This window comes from Lotus japonicus, chromosome 6 (genome assembly GCF_012489685.1).
Source record: "Lotus japonicus ecotype B-129 chromosome 6, LjGifu_v1.2".
In the NCBI taxonomy this organism is placed as follows: domain Eukaryota; kingdom Viridiplantae; phylum Streptophyta; class Magnoliopsida; order Fabales; family Fabaceae; genus Lotus; species Lotus japonicus.
In genome coordinates this window covers 45,947,910-45,965,172 of record NC_080046.1, presented here as the reverse complement: position 1 = coordinate 45,965,172, position 17,263 = coordinate 45,947,910, and the positions used below count along the sequence as shown (strand labels likewise).

General features: G+C 37.2%; 2 protein-coding genes across 12 annotated transcripts; one reads left to right on the top strand and one right to left on the bottom strand.

Annotated features, from left to right (window-relative positions):
• Window positions 1-4,990: 4,990 nt before the first annotated feature.
• Window positions 4,991-5,779, bottom strand: LOC130725412 (uncharacterized). Its single transcript, XM_057576645.1, has one exon. The coding sequence runs from the start codon at window positions 5,777-5,779 to the stop codon at window positions 4,991-4,993; it is 789 nt and encodes a 262-aa protein (XP_057432628.1).
• A 1,643-nt stretch (window positions 5,780-7,422) lies between these two features.
• Window positions 7,423-16,225, top strand: LOC130726569 (uncharacterized). Of its 11 annotated transcripts, none has more exons than XR_009014899.1 (12): window positions 7,425-7,779; window positions 7,950-8,024; window positions 8,490-8,539; window positions 9,315-9,441; window positions 12,969-13,575; window positions 13,853-14,095; window positions 14,228-14,810; window positions 14,883-15,033; window positions 15,153-15,257; window positions 15,358-15,421; window positions 15,497-15,598; window positions 15,775-16,225. XR_009014899.1 is itself a non-coding variant. In XM_057577865.1 (10 exons), the coding sequence occupies exon 1, from the start codon at window positions 10,116-10,118 to the stop codon at window positions 11,949-11,951; it is 1,836 nt and encodes a 611-aa protein (XP_057433848.1). In that variant the 5' UTR covers window positions 9,456-10,115; the 3' UTR covers window positions 11,952-12,733; window positions 12,969-13,269; window positions 13,363-13,575; window positions 13,853-14,095; window positions 14,228-14,810; window positions 14,883-15,033; window positions 15,153-15,257; window positions 15,358-15,421; window positions 15,497-15,598; window positions 15,775-16,225. The 11 variants fall into 11 exon arrangements, 3 of the variants coding, with proteins under 3 accessions (XP_057433848.1, XP_057433849.1, XP_057433847.1); XR_009014900.1 differs by having other exon boundaries at window positions 8,477-8,539; XR_009014898.1 differs by having other exon boundaries at window positions 7,423-7,779; window positions 8,490-9,441.
• The last annotated feature ends 1,038 nt before the right edge of the window (window positions 16,226-17,263 follow it).

Sequence of the window (17,263 nt, the reverse complement as noted above, 5' to 3'; positions counted from 1 at the left end):
AGGCTTCATTACTCTCCTTTAAGGATGGAAGGTCTCTCATCATATTCTTCTGATATAGTAGCTTTATGGCTTGTGTATTGAAGTGGCCAAATCTTCTATGCCAAAGCCATGAATCATCAACTTGCGCTTTCATGGCAATGTTAGCTACATATTTGAAATTTAGAGGGAAGCTTATTTTGCTCTTCTGCATCTTAACTTGGGCTATCTCAACCCTTTTGTCATGTTTGTCATAGATTCGGCATACATCTCCTTCAAAGTGAAGAGTATAGCCTCTTTCTATCATTTGGCCAATGCTTAAGAGATTCTCTTTCAGGTTGGGAACTAGTAAGACATCACTGATGAGTCTCGTACCTTTCTTTGTCTCCACCATGACGGTGCCTTTACCTTTTGACTCCACCACAGCGCCATTTCCCAGACGAACTTTCACTTTGACAGAGTCATCAATGTTTTTGAAGATACTCTCATCCTTGGCCATATGATTGCTGCAACCACTATCCAAGTACCAGCTTTCTCCAGTTTCTCCGGCTAAGTCTTGGTTGGCATATAGAAGATATTGATCTTGCTCTTGCTCTTCTGCAAGGTTAGCTTGATGTCTATTCTTACTGTAACAATATTTCTCCACGTGCCCAAACTTCTTGCAGTAGTTGCATTGTGGCTTATCACGATACCGACAATCTGCCTCGGCGTAACCTAGCCTTTTGCATATGTTGCAAGGAGAATTTTTATCTTGACTGTTCTTGGAGAAATTTCTAGAACTTTCTCTTCTTCTAGAAGTTTCTCCATAATTCCTCTTCCCTCCATATCCTTTATTCTGTTGTCGAAATTTGAGCTTTGATTGGAAGACATTTTCAAGTGTATCTTCATCATGCCTACACAATCTTTGCTCATATGCTTCAAGAGAGCCCATTAATTCTGTCACTGATAAAGTAGACAGATCTTTGGTTTGTTCAATCGTTGTCACGATTGAGTCATATTTGTAAGATCATGTTTTGATCATGTAGTACAACTCTCTGTTTTGATGATTACAAGTTAACATTTTAGTATGAACAATTATGGTACTAACGTGTTTTCTGAGTGTGCTCTTAACAGGCTCTGACCTTAATATAATCTCACACAAATCAGAAGCACTTTGCTTAAAGAGTGACCCTAGCAACGCTTTCGCAATCTCTATGTTCAATCTGAACAGTAGAAAAGCTTCAGAAGATCTGAAGTTAATGAAGCTCTGATATGGACTCAGCTCACTTGAAGTTCTGAAGATCCAGACGTTCTGATAACCCAGACACTATGAAGGCTCAGAAGTTCTGATGGTGTAGAAGACTCTGAAGATCCAGAAGCTGAAAAGTGAAGACTCTGAAGTCCAGAAGCAAAATGGCTCTGAAGACCAAGTACTTCTCCTCTGAGTTCAGAATCAGAAGGTACAACGGTCAGAGGATCCATGCTTTCCTCTGACTCTGATCAACAAGCTTCACAAGTTCCAACACGAAGCATTCCTCTGATCAGAAGTCAACAAGGTTAAAGGCCACGTCACTATCCAAAGTACAAAAGCAAGTGTACTATCCTGACGACCTAACCTAACATTCTCAGTCACAGCAGAAGCTGGAAATCCCATATCTGCCCTTCAACGGTAGCATTCCTATGCAATGTTCAAACCCTAATCCTTGGAGTATATATAGAGGCTGAAGACTGAAAGATGCGGTTGGAAGAAACTTATACGCGCAAGCAATATTCAAATCTTCTAAGCTATCTTTCTTCATCGAATTCATTGTGTTTACTACAAGCTTTTCAGAAGCAATTTCTTTGTAAACAAAATTCTTTAAACAATTGTTTAGTTTACCTTTAGGAGATCAAGGTTGATCGGATCCTAGAGAAGACTAAGAGAGTGAATCTTAGTGTGAGCTAAGTCAGTGTATTGTTAGTCACTTGTAGGTTTCAAGTGCAGTTGTAACAAATCTCTGATTAGTGAATTGCCTTCATTCTAAGAAGGAAGAAATCACCTTCACGGGTGAACTGGACTAGCTTGAGTGATTCATCAAGTGAACCAGGATAAAATCCTTGTGTGCTTTTCTCATCTCTTATCTTAAGCACTTTACTTGTGTCTCGAAAGATTTGTTAAAAGGGTAAATAGCCAAGTTGGTCCCTGAAAGTGTCCGCCGCCTTCAACTTCATCCCTAAACTTTCAAAATGACGCCCGTGGTCCTTGGATGTGCTAAATCTCCTTCATCAGGAGTCCCTCCGTTAAAATATGTTCACGTCCGTTAACGGAAGTGTGACATGGCTTTTTTTTTTTTTAAAGGCAGAGGCTGATGTGACATGTAAACGTTAGGAATGGTTCAATTTAGTCCTTGAATGTTGGAAAAGTTTTAAAAATTTCAATGTAGTCCCTATGGTTGAAAACAAGTTCTTTCACTCCCCATCTTCCTCTACCTCTCCCCACCACCATCACCCTCTCTCCATCTCCATCTTCTTCATCCTTCTTCTTCCCACCCTCATCCCCTCCCTCTCACAATCTCCCTCACCCCAACCATTTTTCCCTTCCAAAAACCAAAATCCTTCAATCCAAAATCATTGAGAAGATGGTATGTCTCTTGCAGCACAGACAAATTTAAACCTAGAGAAAAACCCAATAAAATTGAACTAGAAAAAACAGAGAGATGGAATTTAAAACAAACCCTTCCACTCCCAATCCAAGAACACATAAACACAGCATGCCCACTTTCTCTATTTTTTTTTATAAGCAACGATTGTATTAAAGGGAGCACAAGGGGTGCCCCAAGCCCTTAATACAAGTGAAAATACATGAGTAAAGCAAATTCATGAAAGGAATTGCACAAATGAGTGAAATCAGCAAAGCTGCTGCAACACCTTTCATAGAATGAGATATATATACCAATGATAGATCACCCCCTTGAAATGTATCCTAAAATGAAGGTATCTTGACAAGTTCTTGAAATACAAAGCTGCAACATTTTCTACCTGATGAAGGTCACATGACCAAACATTCCTTCTTCTAATATCTTCAACCTCCCTGATGAAATTCTAGATCCTTTAAAATTATATCCACATCACCACCCGTGCCACAATGTAGCAAATGAAACAAAATGGAATTATCTGATAGACAAGGAGCTCAAACAAGCAATTGGATTTTCAAACCATCTGAAAGAAGAAGCCATGGAATCTTTCCCCTTCACTTTGAGCCACAACCAAACTCGAAATTGGATTAGATCAATTGGATTTTCAAGATCAAAAGCCTCCTCACAGAACACCAAACCATTTCTTAAATTCCAAATCACTCCAACCACTGGATGAAATGGTCTCCCATAAAGTGTGGAAAGACAGAGAGAAATCCCAGACACCCTCCAATTCTCATCCAAATCTTCCATGAAACTCCACAATTTAAAAAGAGGTGAGAGCCTAATTCATCTGAACAGTTGTAAAGCACACAAACTGTATTAACCCCCCCCGGAAACCTAGACTCGACCTTCTCGCCGGCGATTTGACCCTTCGTTCTCTCCCATCGACGGCGTGTGGGCGCTTCCTGGACGGAGATCGACTCCATTTTTGCGTCCATGTTCCCTCTCACACGCTCTGTTGGCTGGTCGCTTCGTCTTCTCTCTTCTTTATAACGATATCAGTGGTGGGAATGGAAGGAGGTTCAGGTGAGGTGTTGATGTGATGATGAAGAGGGTGAGATGATTGAAGACTAATTTAGGGTTAGATTTTTTTTATTTTCTGAAGTTTTTTTTTCTTTTCAATTTAACTATTTTATTTTATTATTTTCTGGGTTTAAATGCCACACCAGCATCGACCCTTAAAAAAAAAACCATGTCACACTTCTGTTAACGGACGTGAACATTTTTTAACGGAGGGACTGCTGATGAAGGAGATTTGACACATCCAGGGACCACGTGCGTCATTTTGAAAGTTTAGGGACGAAGTTGTAGGTGGCGGACACTTTCAGGGACCAACTTGGCTATTTACCCTTTGTTAAAATCTTAAGTGGGAAGTTTTATTCTGAAAACGCTATTCAAACCCCCCCCCTTTCTATCGTTTTTCATACCTTCAATATTTTCGGGGAACGGTAATTAGAATTTTCTCGACAATTTTCTTGTCAAGAACATCTTCCCCAAAAGCTCTCATTTGCTTTACTATTTCTTTAATTCTAGAGTAGTAGTCTTTAACATTTTCAGACTCCTTCATCTTTAACAATTCAAAATCTCGTCTTAGAGTATGTAGTTTGATGGCACGTACCTTGTCGCTACCTTGGAACTCCTCCTTTAATGTATCCCAAGCCTCTTTTGCACTTTTAGAACCCAATATTCTTGGAAAAATTGCGTCGGTCACGGCTTGTTGCAAAGTAAATAACGCCTTTGAATCTTTGAGCTTATTCTCCTTCAGCTGTTTCTTTTGGGCTGCAGTGAGAGCTGAAGTATCTGCAGGAGCAGTATATCCTTCTTCTACGACATCCCAATAATCTTGGAAGCAAAAATATGTCTTCATTTTTGCACTCCAATAATCATAGTTTTCCCCATTGAAAATAGGGACAGTGATAGATGAAGGTTGGGAGGCGTTAGCCATAGCTTAGAAAAATTATGGAAGTGGGTTATAAGTGCAAGAGAAATTTTTAGTAATAGTTGGGATAGTTTTGAAATAGAAGGTGGGTAATATAACTACGCCCAATTTATGATCGAACGTAGCTCTGGTATCACTGATAGTATATGATTAGCAGAAGAGTAATTTGGGACTTTAGAATAGTAGAAATATTGAAACAGTGGAGCAAAGTTAGCAAGTAAATCGTGTTGGTCTAGAAACCTGTGTATTATACAAGGCTTTTGGTTTGCTGGAGCTCACCTCACAAATGTGACTATCATGCCTATTTATAGGCTTGTCTTCACCGACTGTATATGTCGGTTGTTGAACTTTTTAATTATTAGAAAATTTTAGAGAGTTTCTAGACTTTACAAGAAATTACATTGTCTACATGTTTCTAGTTCTATATATAATGGTATTGTGTAGTAGTTTCTAGAAATTTGCAGCATATTCTAACAGTCCTAATGTAAGAAGTCCCTAGCGCATCCGCCAAAAGCAATGGCTCAAGCTCCACAGGGGGAGCTCTTACAGTAAGGAACGTGAGTTGCTGCCTAGCACCCGTTTTAGCCATAAAATCAGTAGAAGAATTGCTCTCTTGAAGAGTATGCAACAACCAAACCTCCCACCTTCGCTTGAGGAGATCACAAATGGTTCCAATCACCACTGCATTCTCATGGAAAGTTGGTTGTGGGCTCCTGATCAAAGAGACCGGAAGCAATGAATCAGAGAAACAAACAACTCGATGGTACCCCTCATCCCAAGCCAGCTGAAGCCCTCGATACACCGCCATCAGCTCCATAGTCAAGACAGAAGCATCATGTCCAAACCCCATAAAACCCACAAACCACTTCCCATGCCTACCTCTCAAGCAGCCTCCAAACCCACTACTATAAAGCTCAGCTCCCTTAGTCCCATCACAGTTAACCGCCACCTCGTTTTCCCCCGGCAGCGTCCACGCCACCTCGCGAACCGGACGCAGTGGCTCCCTGGTCCCCCACCAGCGCTTGAACATCTCTTTCAGGCTCAAGATCCAATCAAAAGCTGCACTCTCCTGCATTACATGTTGATTGTGCACTACTTTATTCCTAGCCATCCAAATTCCCCAGACTGCAGCCAAAGTCAGAGGCTCATCATGATAGATTCGTTGTCGCAGCCACTCTATGGACTCCTCACTTCCTCCTGGGGCCGCCATGCCATTCAGGCCCAATCTCTTCTAAATGTGCTGGCATAGAAGCAATCTCGCAGGCAATGAGTCGATGTTTCCGGGTGCAAGTGGCATCTCCCACACAACGGTGATGGAGCCATGTTCCGGTGGAAACGCAACATGTTCATATGAAGTGCATTACGAGCCAACAGCCAAATGAGGAAGCACACCTTGAATGGTGCTCTCTAAGACGCTAAATCCAAGTCCATTCTTGTTTCGGGCTCACCATCGTCAATGCCCTCGCTCGATCACGGATCCAACGATATCCAGACCTCGCCGTATACTCGCCGGAGACATCACCACCCCACACAATGCATTCGTGAACATCTTCATGCAGAAGATCCAGAACCTTTTGGATTTCCTCCTGAACCTGTTGTGGCCAAACTGTATACAGATTGGAAAAATTCCATCCTCCTCCCACGGCAGCCACATCACAAACTCTAGCATCCAAGTCATGGATATCCACTGCCAAGACCATATCACAAAGCTTAACATCCCCCAACCACTTTTGGAACCAGAAAGATGAGAGCCCGTTCCCAAGTTTGAAATGAATTAGATGCCTGATTACCCTCATTTAGTTTTGTTTTTAGGGTCATTTCTTTGATAGTTTTGAGTCTTTTTCTTGTGTCTTATGTAGTGTTTCATGCATTCTCATGCATTTTTATCTTTATTTGTGTTTTTGCTTTATTTTTGTAATTTCATAGTTTTGTAGGGACTTTAGTTGCATTTTAGGTAAGTTTAAGATGTTTCATGAAGTTTCCACTTGTTTTGGAGACTTTGTGCTAATAACCCTTTGAGTTTCTAGATATTTTCCTAGCTTTGTGTTCAAGTAATCAGGTCCAAAACAGCTGAAGAATGAAGGTCAAGAAGCTTGGAGGCTTAAAGGGTGCATTGGAGTGAAGTTAAGATGAAATGTAATTAAACTAGATAAAATGAATTAAATATGTCTTGAATCAAAATAAACTTCCAAAATTACCCTTTGTTATTAGTGTTGGAAAGTGAGAAAGAGAGAATAATTAATGAAACACATTTTAAAAGTTAGAATTAATAAGGGCATCATTGGAAAAAAATAATTAATATAGCTCAAACTTTCATTTGGTTCTTATAAAAAGGACCAATATTTTTCTTCTCTTTCATGCTTATAAATAAGACCGGAGGGAGTAACAATTTTCACATAGTGTTTATTCTCTGGTTGTCGGTTTTGACAAGGCCGTGGTTTTTTCTCCGGTTTTGGAGTTTCCACGTTATATTCTTGTATTTTACTTCTTCAGCTGTGTTATTTCCTAACAGGAATGTTGTTTTTTAATTAGTAGTGGGCCAAAATTGTATTTAATTTCTCAGTATTGTTTTTTTTTTACGACTGAACACTTTTTTTTATAAGCAAAAATATATTAAGGAAGTACTAGATGTACTTCAGAGATACAAAGGTGTACTGACAACAGAGGCAAAGGAAAATGAATCTCAGCGTTAACTGCATACCATATTTAACTACACAAACTAAACTAGGTAGCATCAGGGTCTATCACTACTAGAAAATATAGATTTAACATCAGAGTTTTTACACCAGGGATTAAATAATGAGAGATTTCACATCGGTTGATAATATGTCTGATGTGGAAAGTAATTAGTAAACATTTTTTACAATGGTTGATATAAAAACCGATGTGAAAGTTAAATGCGGTGGAATTTTTGAAATTTTAATAAAGTACTTTTCACATCGGGTATAATACAACCGTTGGGAAAAGTCCCTCACACAACGTTGAAAACCCAAACACGCACAAACTCAACCATTCACGAAAGCACCTAAGTTTGCTAAGACTCACCGTTGCTCGTTGCTAAGCCTCGCCCTCGCTCCTGCTCGTGACTCGCCGCCGCTCCTGCTCGTGACTCGCCGCCGCTCCTGCTTCTCTCAAAACCTAAGTTTGCTAACACTTGGAGGAAGAAGATGGAAGTCGCTTAATTTGGTGGGGTTTTGCAATTCATACAAGGTAATGTAATTTTCGAAGTCGGTTTCCAATTAATTCTGGAATTTGGGCTTACATATTCGGTTTCCCAAGTATTTTGCAACAGAGGAGATTTGAAATCGATTTCCATCTTAGGGAAATCAGTTTCCAATTATTACTGGAATTTGATGTTTTTTTTTGTCTTATTTGTGCAGTATTACTATGAGCCCGGCACTGGAAGGCAGTTTCGCTCTCTGATAGCTGTTGAGAGACATCTAACAGAAGACAATGTGAGTTCTAATTTCTTGTGTGTTTCGTTTGCACTTTGCACAAGCATGCCTCTTTAATCAAGTAGCATATGGAATATAGTGGAATCTGTGATGATATTTCAAAAGACAATGAACATTACCTAATGCTTATTAAGCACATTGAATTGTTTGGAATTTCATTTTTTGATGAGAAAATAGCTTTTAAAAAAGGGACAGATTCAAATTTAAGTCAGGAATGTAATGTGAGAAAATTTTGCTTATATCAAAGTTATGCTTGTATGATTATTTTATTGAGATTCTATGTTCTGACTCCAAGACCAAAGGTGGTCTTTGGGTATACTAGAACAGAAAGTAGTTCCACTTGACTCAGTAAAGAAAAGTGCTTATCAGAGTTGCATTGTAGTTTCAGAATCACTATAAACACCTTATAAGTTTGCTATTTTATTCCTTTATAATCTGATGTTTTTGGGAAGTTCGTGCCTTTAGTTGGCAAAGATTGGACACAGCCAGAGTGGCAAGGCTTTCTCGCTAATAAGGTATTTGTATTCCTTTTATATTCACATCTAAATATATGTCAATTGAGATGAAGTAGGGTTGTCAATGTATGTCCTCATTTGACAAGGAAAATGGCAACATAGGTGTAACACAATTTCCGATTTGATGTTGCTGCCATTTCATTGTGTTTGTGTTACTGCATCCCCAGTCACATCACCTGCCCCTTAACTTATCTGTTTACACGACTCTCAAATTAGTGGTTTGAATATGTGATAACTGATGAGAGGTTTTTCAGGTTTTAAGACAGGAAAAATAAAATCCAGTTACCAAGTAATGACAATATATGAGCAGTAGAGTAGAAGCATTGGGGTAATGTATTGCAATAATGACAAGGTTGCTACTAAAATTTGTATGCAGTAACTTGTTTTCCTTGTAACATAACCTCTTGGTTTTTGATATAGATTACAACATTTGAGTTAAAATTGAAAACTTGGAACAAATGAGTAGACTGTCAAAGAAAAGAGTGAGCTTTTGACAAAAAAAAAACTGAACTGTTGAACATTTTCTTCTTTTGGATAGAATATAGACACTGACATTCTATGATTTTAGGCAGAGTTATATCACATCATAATTTATCATCACAGGGCATAAAAAATGGAAGTTCTAAAGGTGAGTTGTTAAGTTGAGGCAGGGGAGGAGTGGCTTGTTTTTTCCCTTTTACTTTCATGTTGTGCTATGGAATCTAGATATACTTGTTTTTGGTATTTTTACACGGTACTGGCTGATAAGTGATAACTAGTTTCTTGTGATTTTCAGAGCAAGAACCCTCATTTGCTGCTTTGCCTCAGATTTACACCTTCCTCTTCACGAATTCAGCGAACTCTTCCACCCACTCCAACTCCGGCAAACTCTTCCAGCCACTGCAGAACTCTTACATCTTGCTGTAAGTTTATTTTCTAAGGTTGTGTTTAGCTTATCATTTGAAAAATGTTGATGAGTTTGGTTCTAGTGTCAATAATGTTAACTTTGGATCTAGCTTAGCACAATAATTTAATTTAATATCTGTTAATTTTTAGAACGTAGCTATGAATCGTAGTTGGATGAGAGCTAATCGATTAAGTCATGAGTTTAATAATGGAGTGACTGAATTTCTAGAATTTGCTGAAAAAAATCTTCCAAACAACAATGGACTTTTTCCTTGTCCTTGTGTTTCTTGTGGGAACCGGGACCCAAAACTTACTAAGGATGAAATAAGGGACCATCTAGCTTGGACGGGGATTTGTCAAAATTATACACGATGGATATGACATGGTGAAGTAGTAACTCCAAGTGTATCCCAAAGAGAGGAAGTTTGTGTAGATACGGATGATCGGCTGGAAGACATGATACATGATCTTGGAGAATAATCATTTAAGAGAGCGCATGTGTATGATACTTTATGTAAAGACAAGGAAGAACCTCTATACCCGGGATGCACAGACTTTACACAGTTGTCAGCTGTGTTAAGATTGTTTAATTTGAAGGCGAAAAATGGATGGAGTGATAAAAGTTTCACTGATTTGCTTGGATTGTTGAAAGAAATGCTTCCAGAAGGTAACACAATGCCGAATCGTCATTATGAAGCCAAGAAAGTATTGTGTCCGATGGGCATGGAGTATGAAAAAAATACATGCATGCCCTAATGATTGCATCTTATACAGAAAAGAGTTTGAAAACTATGATCATTGTCCGAAGTGCAAGGCGTCACGCTACAAAAAGAAAGATGGTGATTCCAGTGATGATGTGAGCACAAAGGGTCCTCCTGCAAAAGTGTTATGGTACCTACCAATAATTTCAAGGTTCAAGAGATTGTTCTCTAATGCAAATGACGCAAAGAACCTTAGATGGCATGTAGAAGAGAGAATTGAAGATGGAAAAATTCACCATGTAGCTGATTCTTTGCAATGGAAGAAAATTGATTTGAATTTTGCCAAAGAGTCGAGAAACCTTAGACTTGGACTTGCTACCGATGGAATGAATCTGTATGGTAATCTAAGTTGCAACCATAGTTCATGGCATGTTCTCTTGATAATTTACAACCTATCTTCTTCGTTGTGCATGAAGCGTAAATATATGATGTTATCTATGATGATTCCGGGCCCAAAACAATCAGGAAACGACATAGATGTTTATCTAAGTCCACTGATTGATGATTTAAGATTGTTGTGGGAGCAAGGAGTTGATGTTCTTGATGCGTATTCCGGTGAACATTTCAATATGCGTGCCATGTTGTTTTGCACCATCAACGACTTTTCGGCATATGGTAATTTGTCTGGTTACAGCGTTAAAGGGCATAAAGCGTGTCCTATTTGTGAGAAAGATACAAGTTACCATCAACTTAATCATGGAAGGAAGACTGTTTATCTTGGGCATCGGAAATTCTTAGACTGTTATCATCCATATCGTAAAAAGAAGAAAGCTTTCAACGGAAAAGCAGAGCATGGTGTTGCTCCAAAACCCTTGACTGGAGAGGAAGTTTATCAACGACAACAACGTGTGAAGGTTATCTTTGGAAAGAAACAAAAGAAGTCTGCTGAAAAAAATATATGGAAAAAGAGGTCGATGTTCTTTGATCTTATATATTGGTCAAGTCTTGATGTAAGACATTGTATTGATTTGATGCATGTAGAGAAAAATGTTTGTGATAGTCTAATTGGAACACTTCTTCACATTAAAGGCAAGACAAAAGATGGGTTAAGTGCTCGTTTAGATTTGGCTGATATGGGTATACGGGAGCAATTAACTCCACAACAGATAGGTAACAAGACATATTTGCCTCCAGCATGTCACACTTTGTCTAAAAAAGAGAAAATAAGTTTTTGTGAGTGTTTAGAGGGTATCAATGTACCGCAAGGTTACTCATCAAATATCAAGAGACTTGTATCAATGAAAGATCTCAAGTTAATTGGCTTAAAATCCCATGACTTTCATGTTCTGATGCAGCAACTACTACCAATGGCTATTCGTGGAATACTGCCTATTAAAGTTAGGAAAACCATAACTAGGCTGTGCTTATTCTTCAATGCAATATGTAGTAAAGTCATTGATCCATTGAAGTTAGACGAGTTGGAAAATGAGGCTGCAGTCATCTTGTGTCAGTTGGAGATGCATTTTCCTCCTTCATTTTTTGACATTATGGAACACTTGATTGTTCATTTGGTAAGGGAGATTAGATTGTGTGGTCCAGTTTGTTTAAGGTGGATTCATCCAGTAGAGCGGTACATGAAGATCCTAAAAGGGTATACTATGAATCCACACCGTCCGAAAGCTTCGATTGTTGAAAGGTACATTGCAGAAGAAGCTATTGAGTTTTGTTCAAACTGTTTGTCAGAAGCGGATGCTATAGGGGTTCCAAAGTCTCGTCATGATGGAAGATGTGAAGGTATGGGTACACAAGATTTAAATGTCAAGTGAATGACTTGGAATGTACTTCATCCAGCGCATTTGTATATATTGAATAACACCGATGAAGTTCAACCTTACTTAGCTGCCTACAAAAGCTTTGTAAAGGAAAACTACCCCAAGATGAATGAAAAAGTGTTGTTAAAAGAGCATAATAAGAGTTTCTCTGAATGGTTTAAAGAAATAATTGCTAATGATGATAGTGCTTCTGATACAATAAAACGACTCTCATTTGAGCCTAAATGTAACGTTATGACTTGGAGTGCATATGATATTAATAAAACTTCCTTTTATACAAAATCAAAGGATGATAGAAGTACTATGCAAAATAGTGGGGTTATGGTTGTGGCCGAGTCCATGCACTTCTCTAGTTCAAAAGATAAAAGACCTATTATGACATCTACACCGTACTTTGGGGTGATTGAAGAGATTTGGGAGGTTGATTATGTTACATTTACAGTGCATGTATTTAAATGCAAGTGGGTAGATATTTCCTATGGTGTAAGAATTGATGAATGTGGATACACACTGGTTGATCTTTCCAAGGTAGCTTATAGGGATGAACCTTTCATTATGGCATCCCAAGCAAAACAAGTGTTTTATGTCACAGATCTTTCTAACAAAAGGTGGTCGGTGGCTCTACAACCAAAAACCACACATGGTAGTGATGAAACCCTTCATATTTCTGAGATTCCTTCTTCTGCAACAAATGTGCTTACCTCCAATGAAGAAAATGAAGTAGACGATGTGCAAGTTAGTCGTTTGGATCATGAAGAAGGGATATGGGAGAGCTAGTAAGTTTTCATTTTTTTGTTGGAATAAGTTAGTAAATTCAGTTTATATGCTTGATTAATTAGTTTATATGTCATTAGTTTATATGCTAATGATGTTGGTGATGCTGCTATTATTGCATTTATATGTCAACACATGTTATATCTACTTGATTAATTAGTTTATATGCTAATGATGCTGCTATTATTGCATTTATTTGTGCTTTCATTCTGACATCTTTTTATTTTGTTTAAACAGATACATGGCTGATTCAACCAACATCCCTCTTTCGTCTGGTGAACCTAGTCATTCGTCTAGTGAACCTAAAAAGAGAATGGTTAGAGGTTGCACTAAGATGACTAAAATTTCCAAAGTTCAGAAAACAGGTGTGAAATTGAAGATTGAGTTTGATCCACAAACTGGGAAATGTTATGGTGAAAATTCTGCAGTGTTTAAGAGTTATGCATCATTTCTTTCTCGAAGTACTTGTAGTATTTTAATAGATGAGTGGCGGCTGGTACATAAAGACATTAAAAATTCAATTTAGGATGATCTCAAGGTATTATTGTTGTATTTTTAATTCATTGTTTACCCATTCATTTTGTATCTATTGATCTTAGGTAGTAACACAAACTTTTTTTTATGTATATAGATTCATTTTAATATTAGAGAAAGTGATGATGAATTGAAGAGAAAATGGATGACGTGGTTGGGGGACCGATGGAGAGGTTTTAAGACACAACTTACATTTGAATATATTACCAACCCCAACCCCGATCGTCCTCCTCCGTATGTAGTGTACCCTTATATTAAAGAAGATGTATGGGAGAAGTTTGTCGAGTCTCGAAATACCTCTGAATTTAAGGTTAGTAGTAATAGTATTTTTTTTCCTAGTAAGAGCTATCAAGTTAATTTTGTTTTCTTTAGTTTTAATTATCAAATGTTTGCACTTGTTGAGTTAGATAAGTGAATTGTTTTCATGATTCATATTCATCAAGTGTGATAAACTGTTTGTCTTCCTCTAATATGAATAAACTGATTCATATTCTTGCTTATGTTTTCGGTTTGTTTTTTCTGGATTACTCCTTGATCAGTAACCTTGCTTATGTGTTGGCTTTCTACTGTTTAACAAACAAATTTAGGGAAAAAGTCAAAAGGGTAGGGATAATGTGGCTAAGAATCTTCACCCACATATATTTTCTCGTGGAGGATATGATTTGCTTGAGCAGAAAATGATTAAAGAAAATAGTCAAGAACCAGACGCATCAGGAGAACTAGATTGTATTCCATCTCCACCGTCACGCCATGACAAATGGAAGAGAGCACGACAAAAGCGAGGGGGAGAATACACATCAGAGGCTACACGAGTTGTTGCTTAGAAAATTGTAAGTAAAATACCTTTTCCATGATTACTTTGTAATTATGCTTGTATATGTTCCTTGTATGCGGCCTCCTTCTTTTCCACTAATGAAATATTAAATTTATGTGTTCTGACAATCTGTGTTTTGCAAATGTAGGACTCACTGGTTGAAGAAAATGAAAAAGGAACTGTTGTTTTAGAAGGACGTGATGATATCTTGACAAAGGCAATTGGAACATTTGAGCATGGTGGTCGTGCTTGTGGTGTTGTACGAATTGCTAATCTAACCAATTACTTCGAAAGGTCTTCACGTCGAACACAATCCATAGATGTTAAGGAGATTGAAGCACAACTTGAGACTAAACTTGAAGAAAAACTTACAGCAAAGATTAAAGCAGAATGTAAAGAAGAGTTTGAACAACAGTTGTCCCTGACGCATTACAAGATGCAACAGTCATTTATGGAGACTCTTAAGACTATGGGTTTGTCTGAAATCTCCCCAACAAACAAATAAGGAGATCAAAATGTTTTTGGTCTTGGAAGCACAAAAGGTTCTTGTTCCGCCGCACAAGAAAATTTCAGAGAGGGTTATTTATGTTTTTGAAAGAGAAAAAACATGTATCTTTACCATTACAACATGAACCTGAGGTAGAAAACTTTTGGATTTCACCAAAGTGTATTAAAGAGTTGTTGGTGGGTACGTCTTGACTTGACTGTTCTATTCTACAAGTTTGGTGCACGTAAGTACACTATCATTTTTACTATTATCTTTTATAACTGCAATATTCAATATTAATTTCAAATTTATTCAGGTATATCCATCGTCTATGTATTGAAAGAAACAAATCAGATGTGTTTGGAATCTTGGACCCAGTAATCTTGAGTTTAGCAGGTCCAAATGTCCAAAGGTCTAAAAAGAGAGTTCAAGCACACATACAATCTAAGTTACGTGATTTCAACAAAGTGTGTTACTTAGCACCATATCTTACTGAATAAGTATATGTAAATTTGTGTTTTCTTTTATTTATTTTTAATCCAAATATATCTTACTTAACACACTTATTGTTCTTCCACGCTTACAGAGGGCATTGTCAATTAATTATCATTTTTCCTAAAGACAATACTTTAGTACTCCTTTGTTCATTACACAATGATCTTCATTCACCAATGAAGGATACTGTTACAAAGTAAGTGTATATTTTATGTCGCTTTTGTTATATATTTATGTCCTATTACCCTGAAATGTTTAATTTTCTTTGTTGATTGTTTTCAATTTTTTTGATATAGAGCTATGGAGGTTTATCAAGCGGCCCAGGGTAATAGAAAAAGGTCTCAATGGCGTTGTCCCAAAGTAAGTGTAGTGTAGATTATGGATGTGTCTTGTTGTTGTTTTGATATATATTAAGTGTATAAAAATTGAATTCAGTTGTAGGCAAGGTTGCAGCCTAATGGGAATGATTGTGGATATTATGTGATGAAGAATATGCTTGACATTGTCTCTGCTAATATTACTAAGTCTTGGATGGAGGTATTTTAATTTTATGATAAGTTAAATGTTTGTCTCCTAGTTTGTCGCATTGTTTGAGCTCTTCATCAAAATGTCACAAACCTTTGTTATAGTCTAGTTTTTGATTCTCTTAGTCTTTGTTTTGGCTATATGTTGCTTGTTGAGTTGTTTAGCTGAAATACTAATCATTTCATTAGTTTGTTTATGCTGGATTGATTGAATTGCTGGGAATTTTGCTGATATGGACGGTAGATTGGTGGAGGGATGATTGAATGGATTCATATGAGGCACTTTTTATGCTGAATTGCGTGGCTCAGAATTTCAAGTGGTAGTGAATCTATTTTTGTTGTATTGGTGGTGGATCAGCGCGCAAACAAGGAGACCCGTGTTCTTTGACAGCAAGGCATATGGTAGCTTTTTGTTATCTGGAAAGTAGGTCTTGGAGGCTTGGCAAAATTTGGACAGTTTGTTGCCTTTGGATTAGTAGCTTTAGAGTTCTTACTATCTTATTGCTTTAGTAGTTCGAGACCTTACTACCTTAGTATTTTCTTTAGCTTAGCTAGTTTATCTTTCTTTCTATTGTAGCTTGTTGTTTTGTTTAGCCATCCTTTGTTTTGGCTACTTTGCAGTTACTTTGTATTTCGATCTTGGACCGTTTCCTATATTTTATATATATATTTGGTTTTTTTCAAAAAAATATTTGACAATGCATGATCAGTTTTATTTGGCAATGCATGATCAATTATTACTTATCAATGAATTACTCTTTTTAAAGAAGATTGGTGATGTAAAATTATTCAGCTCAAGTTACTATAAAAAAACTGGAAAAAAAAGAGATTTCACCTCGGTTAGAATATAAGCTGATGTAAAATATGTAAAAAAAAAAATAGAATTTACATCGGTTTCAAACATAACCGATGTGAAATGTGAAATGTATACATTTCACATCGGTTATTTTCTACCATCTGTTGTGAAAAACAACTTTTTACATCGGTTATATGACGCGCCCGATGTGAAAAATAACTTTTCACATCGGCTGTATCCCCGATGTGAAAAGGTGGGGACATACTACATCACCTTTGCTTACATCGGTTGATAACCGATGTGAAAAGTACTTTTCGCCCGATGTGAAAAAGTACTTTTTGTAGTAGTGTATCACCACATACACTAATTGATACAGCGGAAGTCGTACTAGGATTGCAAGCACAAATTCTAAAAGAAAAGACTTCTGAAATCCACCAGAAAGGGAGATAGCCAGCGCTAAAACCCTAGAAAATAATCTGGAATCCACCAGAGTTTGAGAGAAATCTTCTTTTTTTAATAATCAAAAACTTACTATGGCTCATGCCTTACAACTGCTTAAATAGAGAAATAGGAAAACCCTAATGAAACTAAAAATATTCTATTCTAAAATAAAAAGATCCTAATATGAAAATAAAAAGATCCTAATCAAAAGTTAATAAAATATACAAATTAAAAGACCATATTCACAGAATAAAAAGATCCTAACCACAAATAAATAAAATTATTAAAATACTAAAAATATTCTAAAAAGCTCCTACATTAGTCTCCTCTTCTTGTGAAGAACTCGACCCCGAGTTCTCATCACTATAAAGGACTTCAGCTACCGCAAAATACCAGGATCAAAAGGCTTTCAAATTAAACCAAGGAGAGTGAGTGTTAAAA

What these genes read in the sequence shown, in the direction of transcription:
- LOC130725412 (XM_057576645.1), bottom strand. Translation starts at nt 5,779, where the DNA reads ATGGCGGCCCCAGGAGGAAGTGAGGAGTCCATAGAGTGGCTGCGACAA.
- LOC130726569 (XM_057577865.1), top strand. Translation starts at nt 10,116, where the DNA reads ATGAAGCCAAGAAAGTATTGTGTCCGATGGGCATGGAGTATGAAAAAA.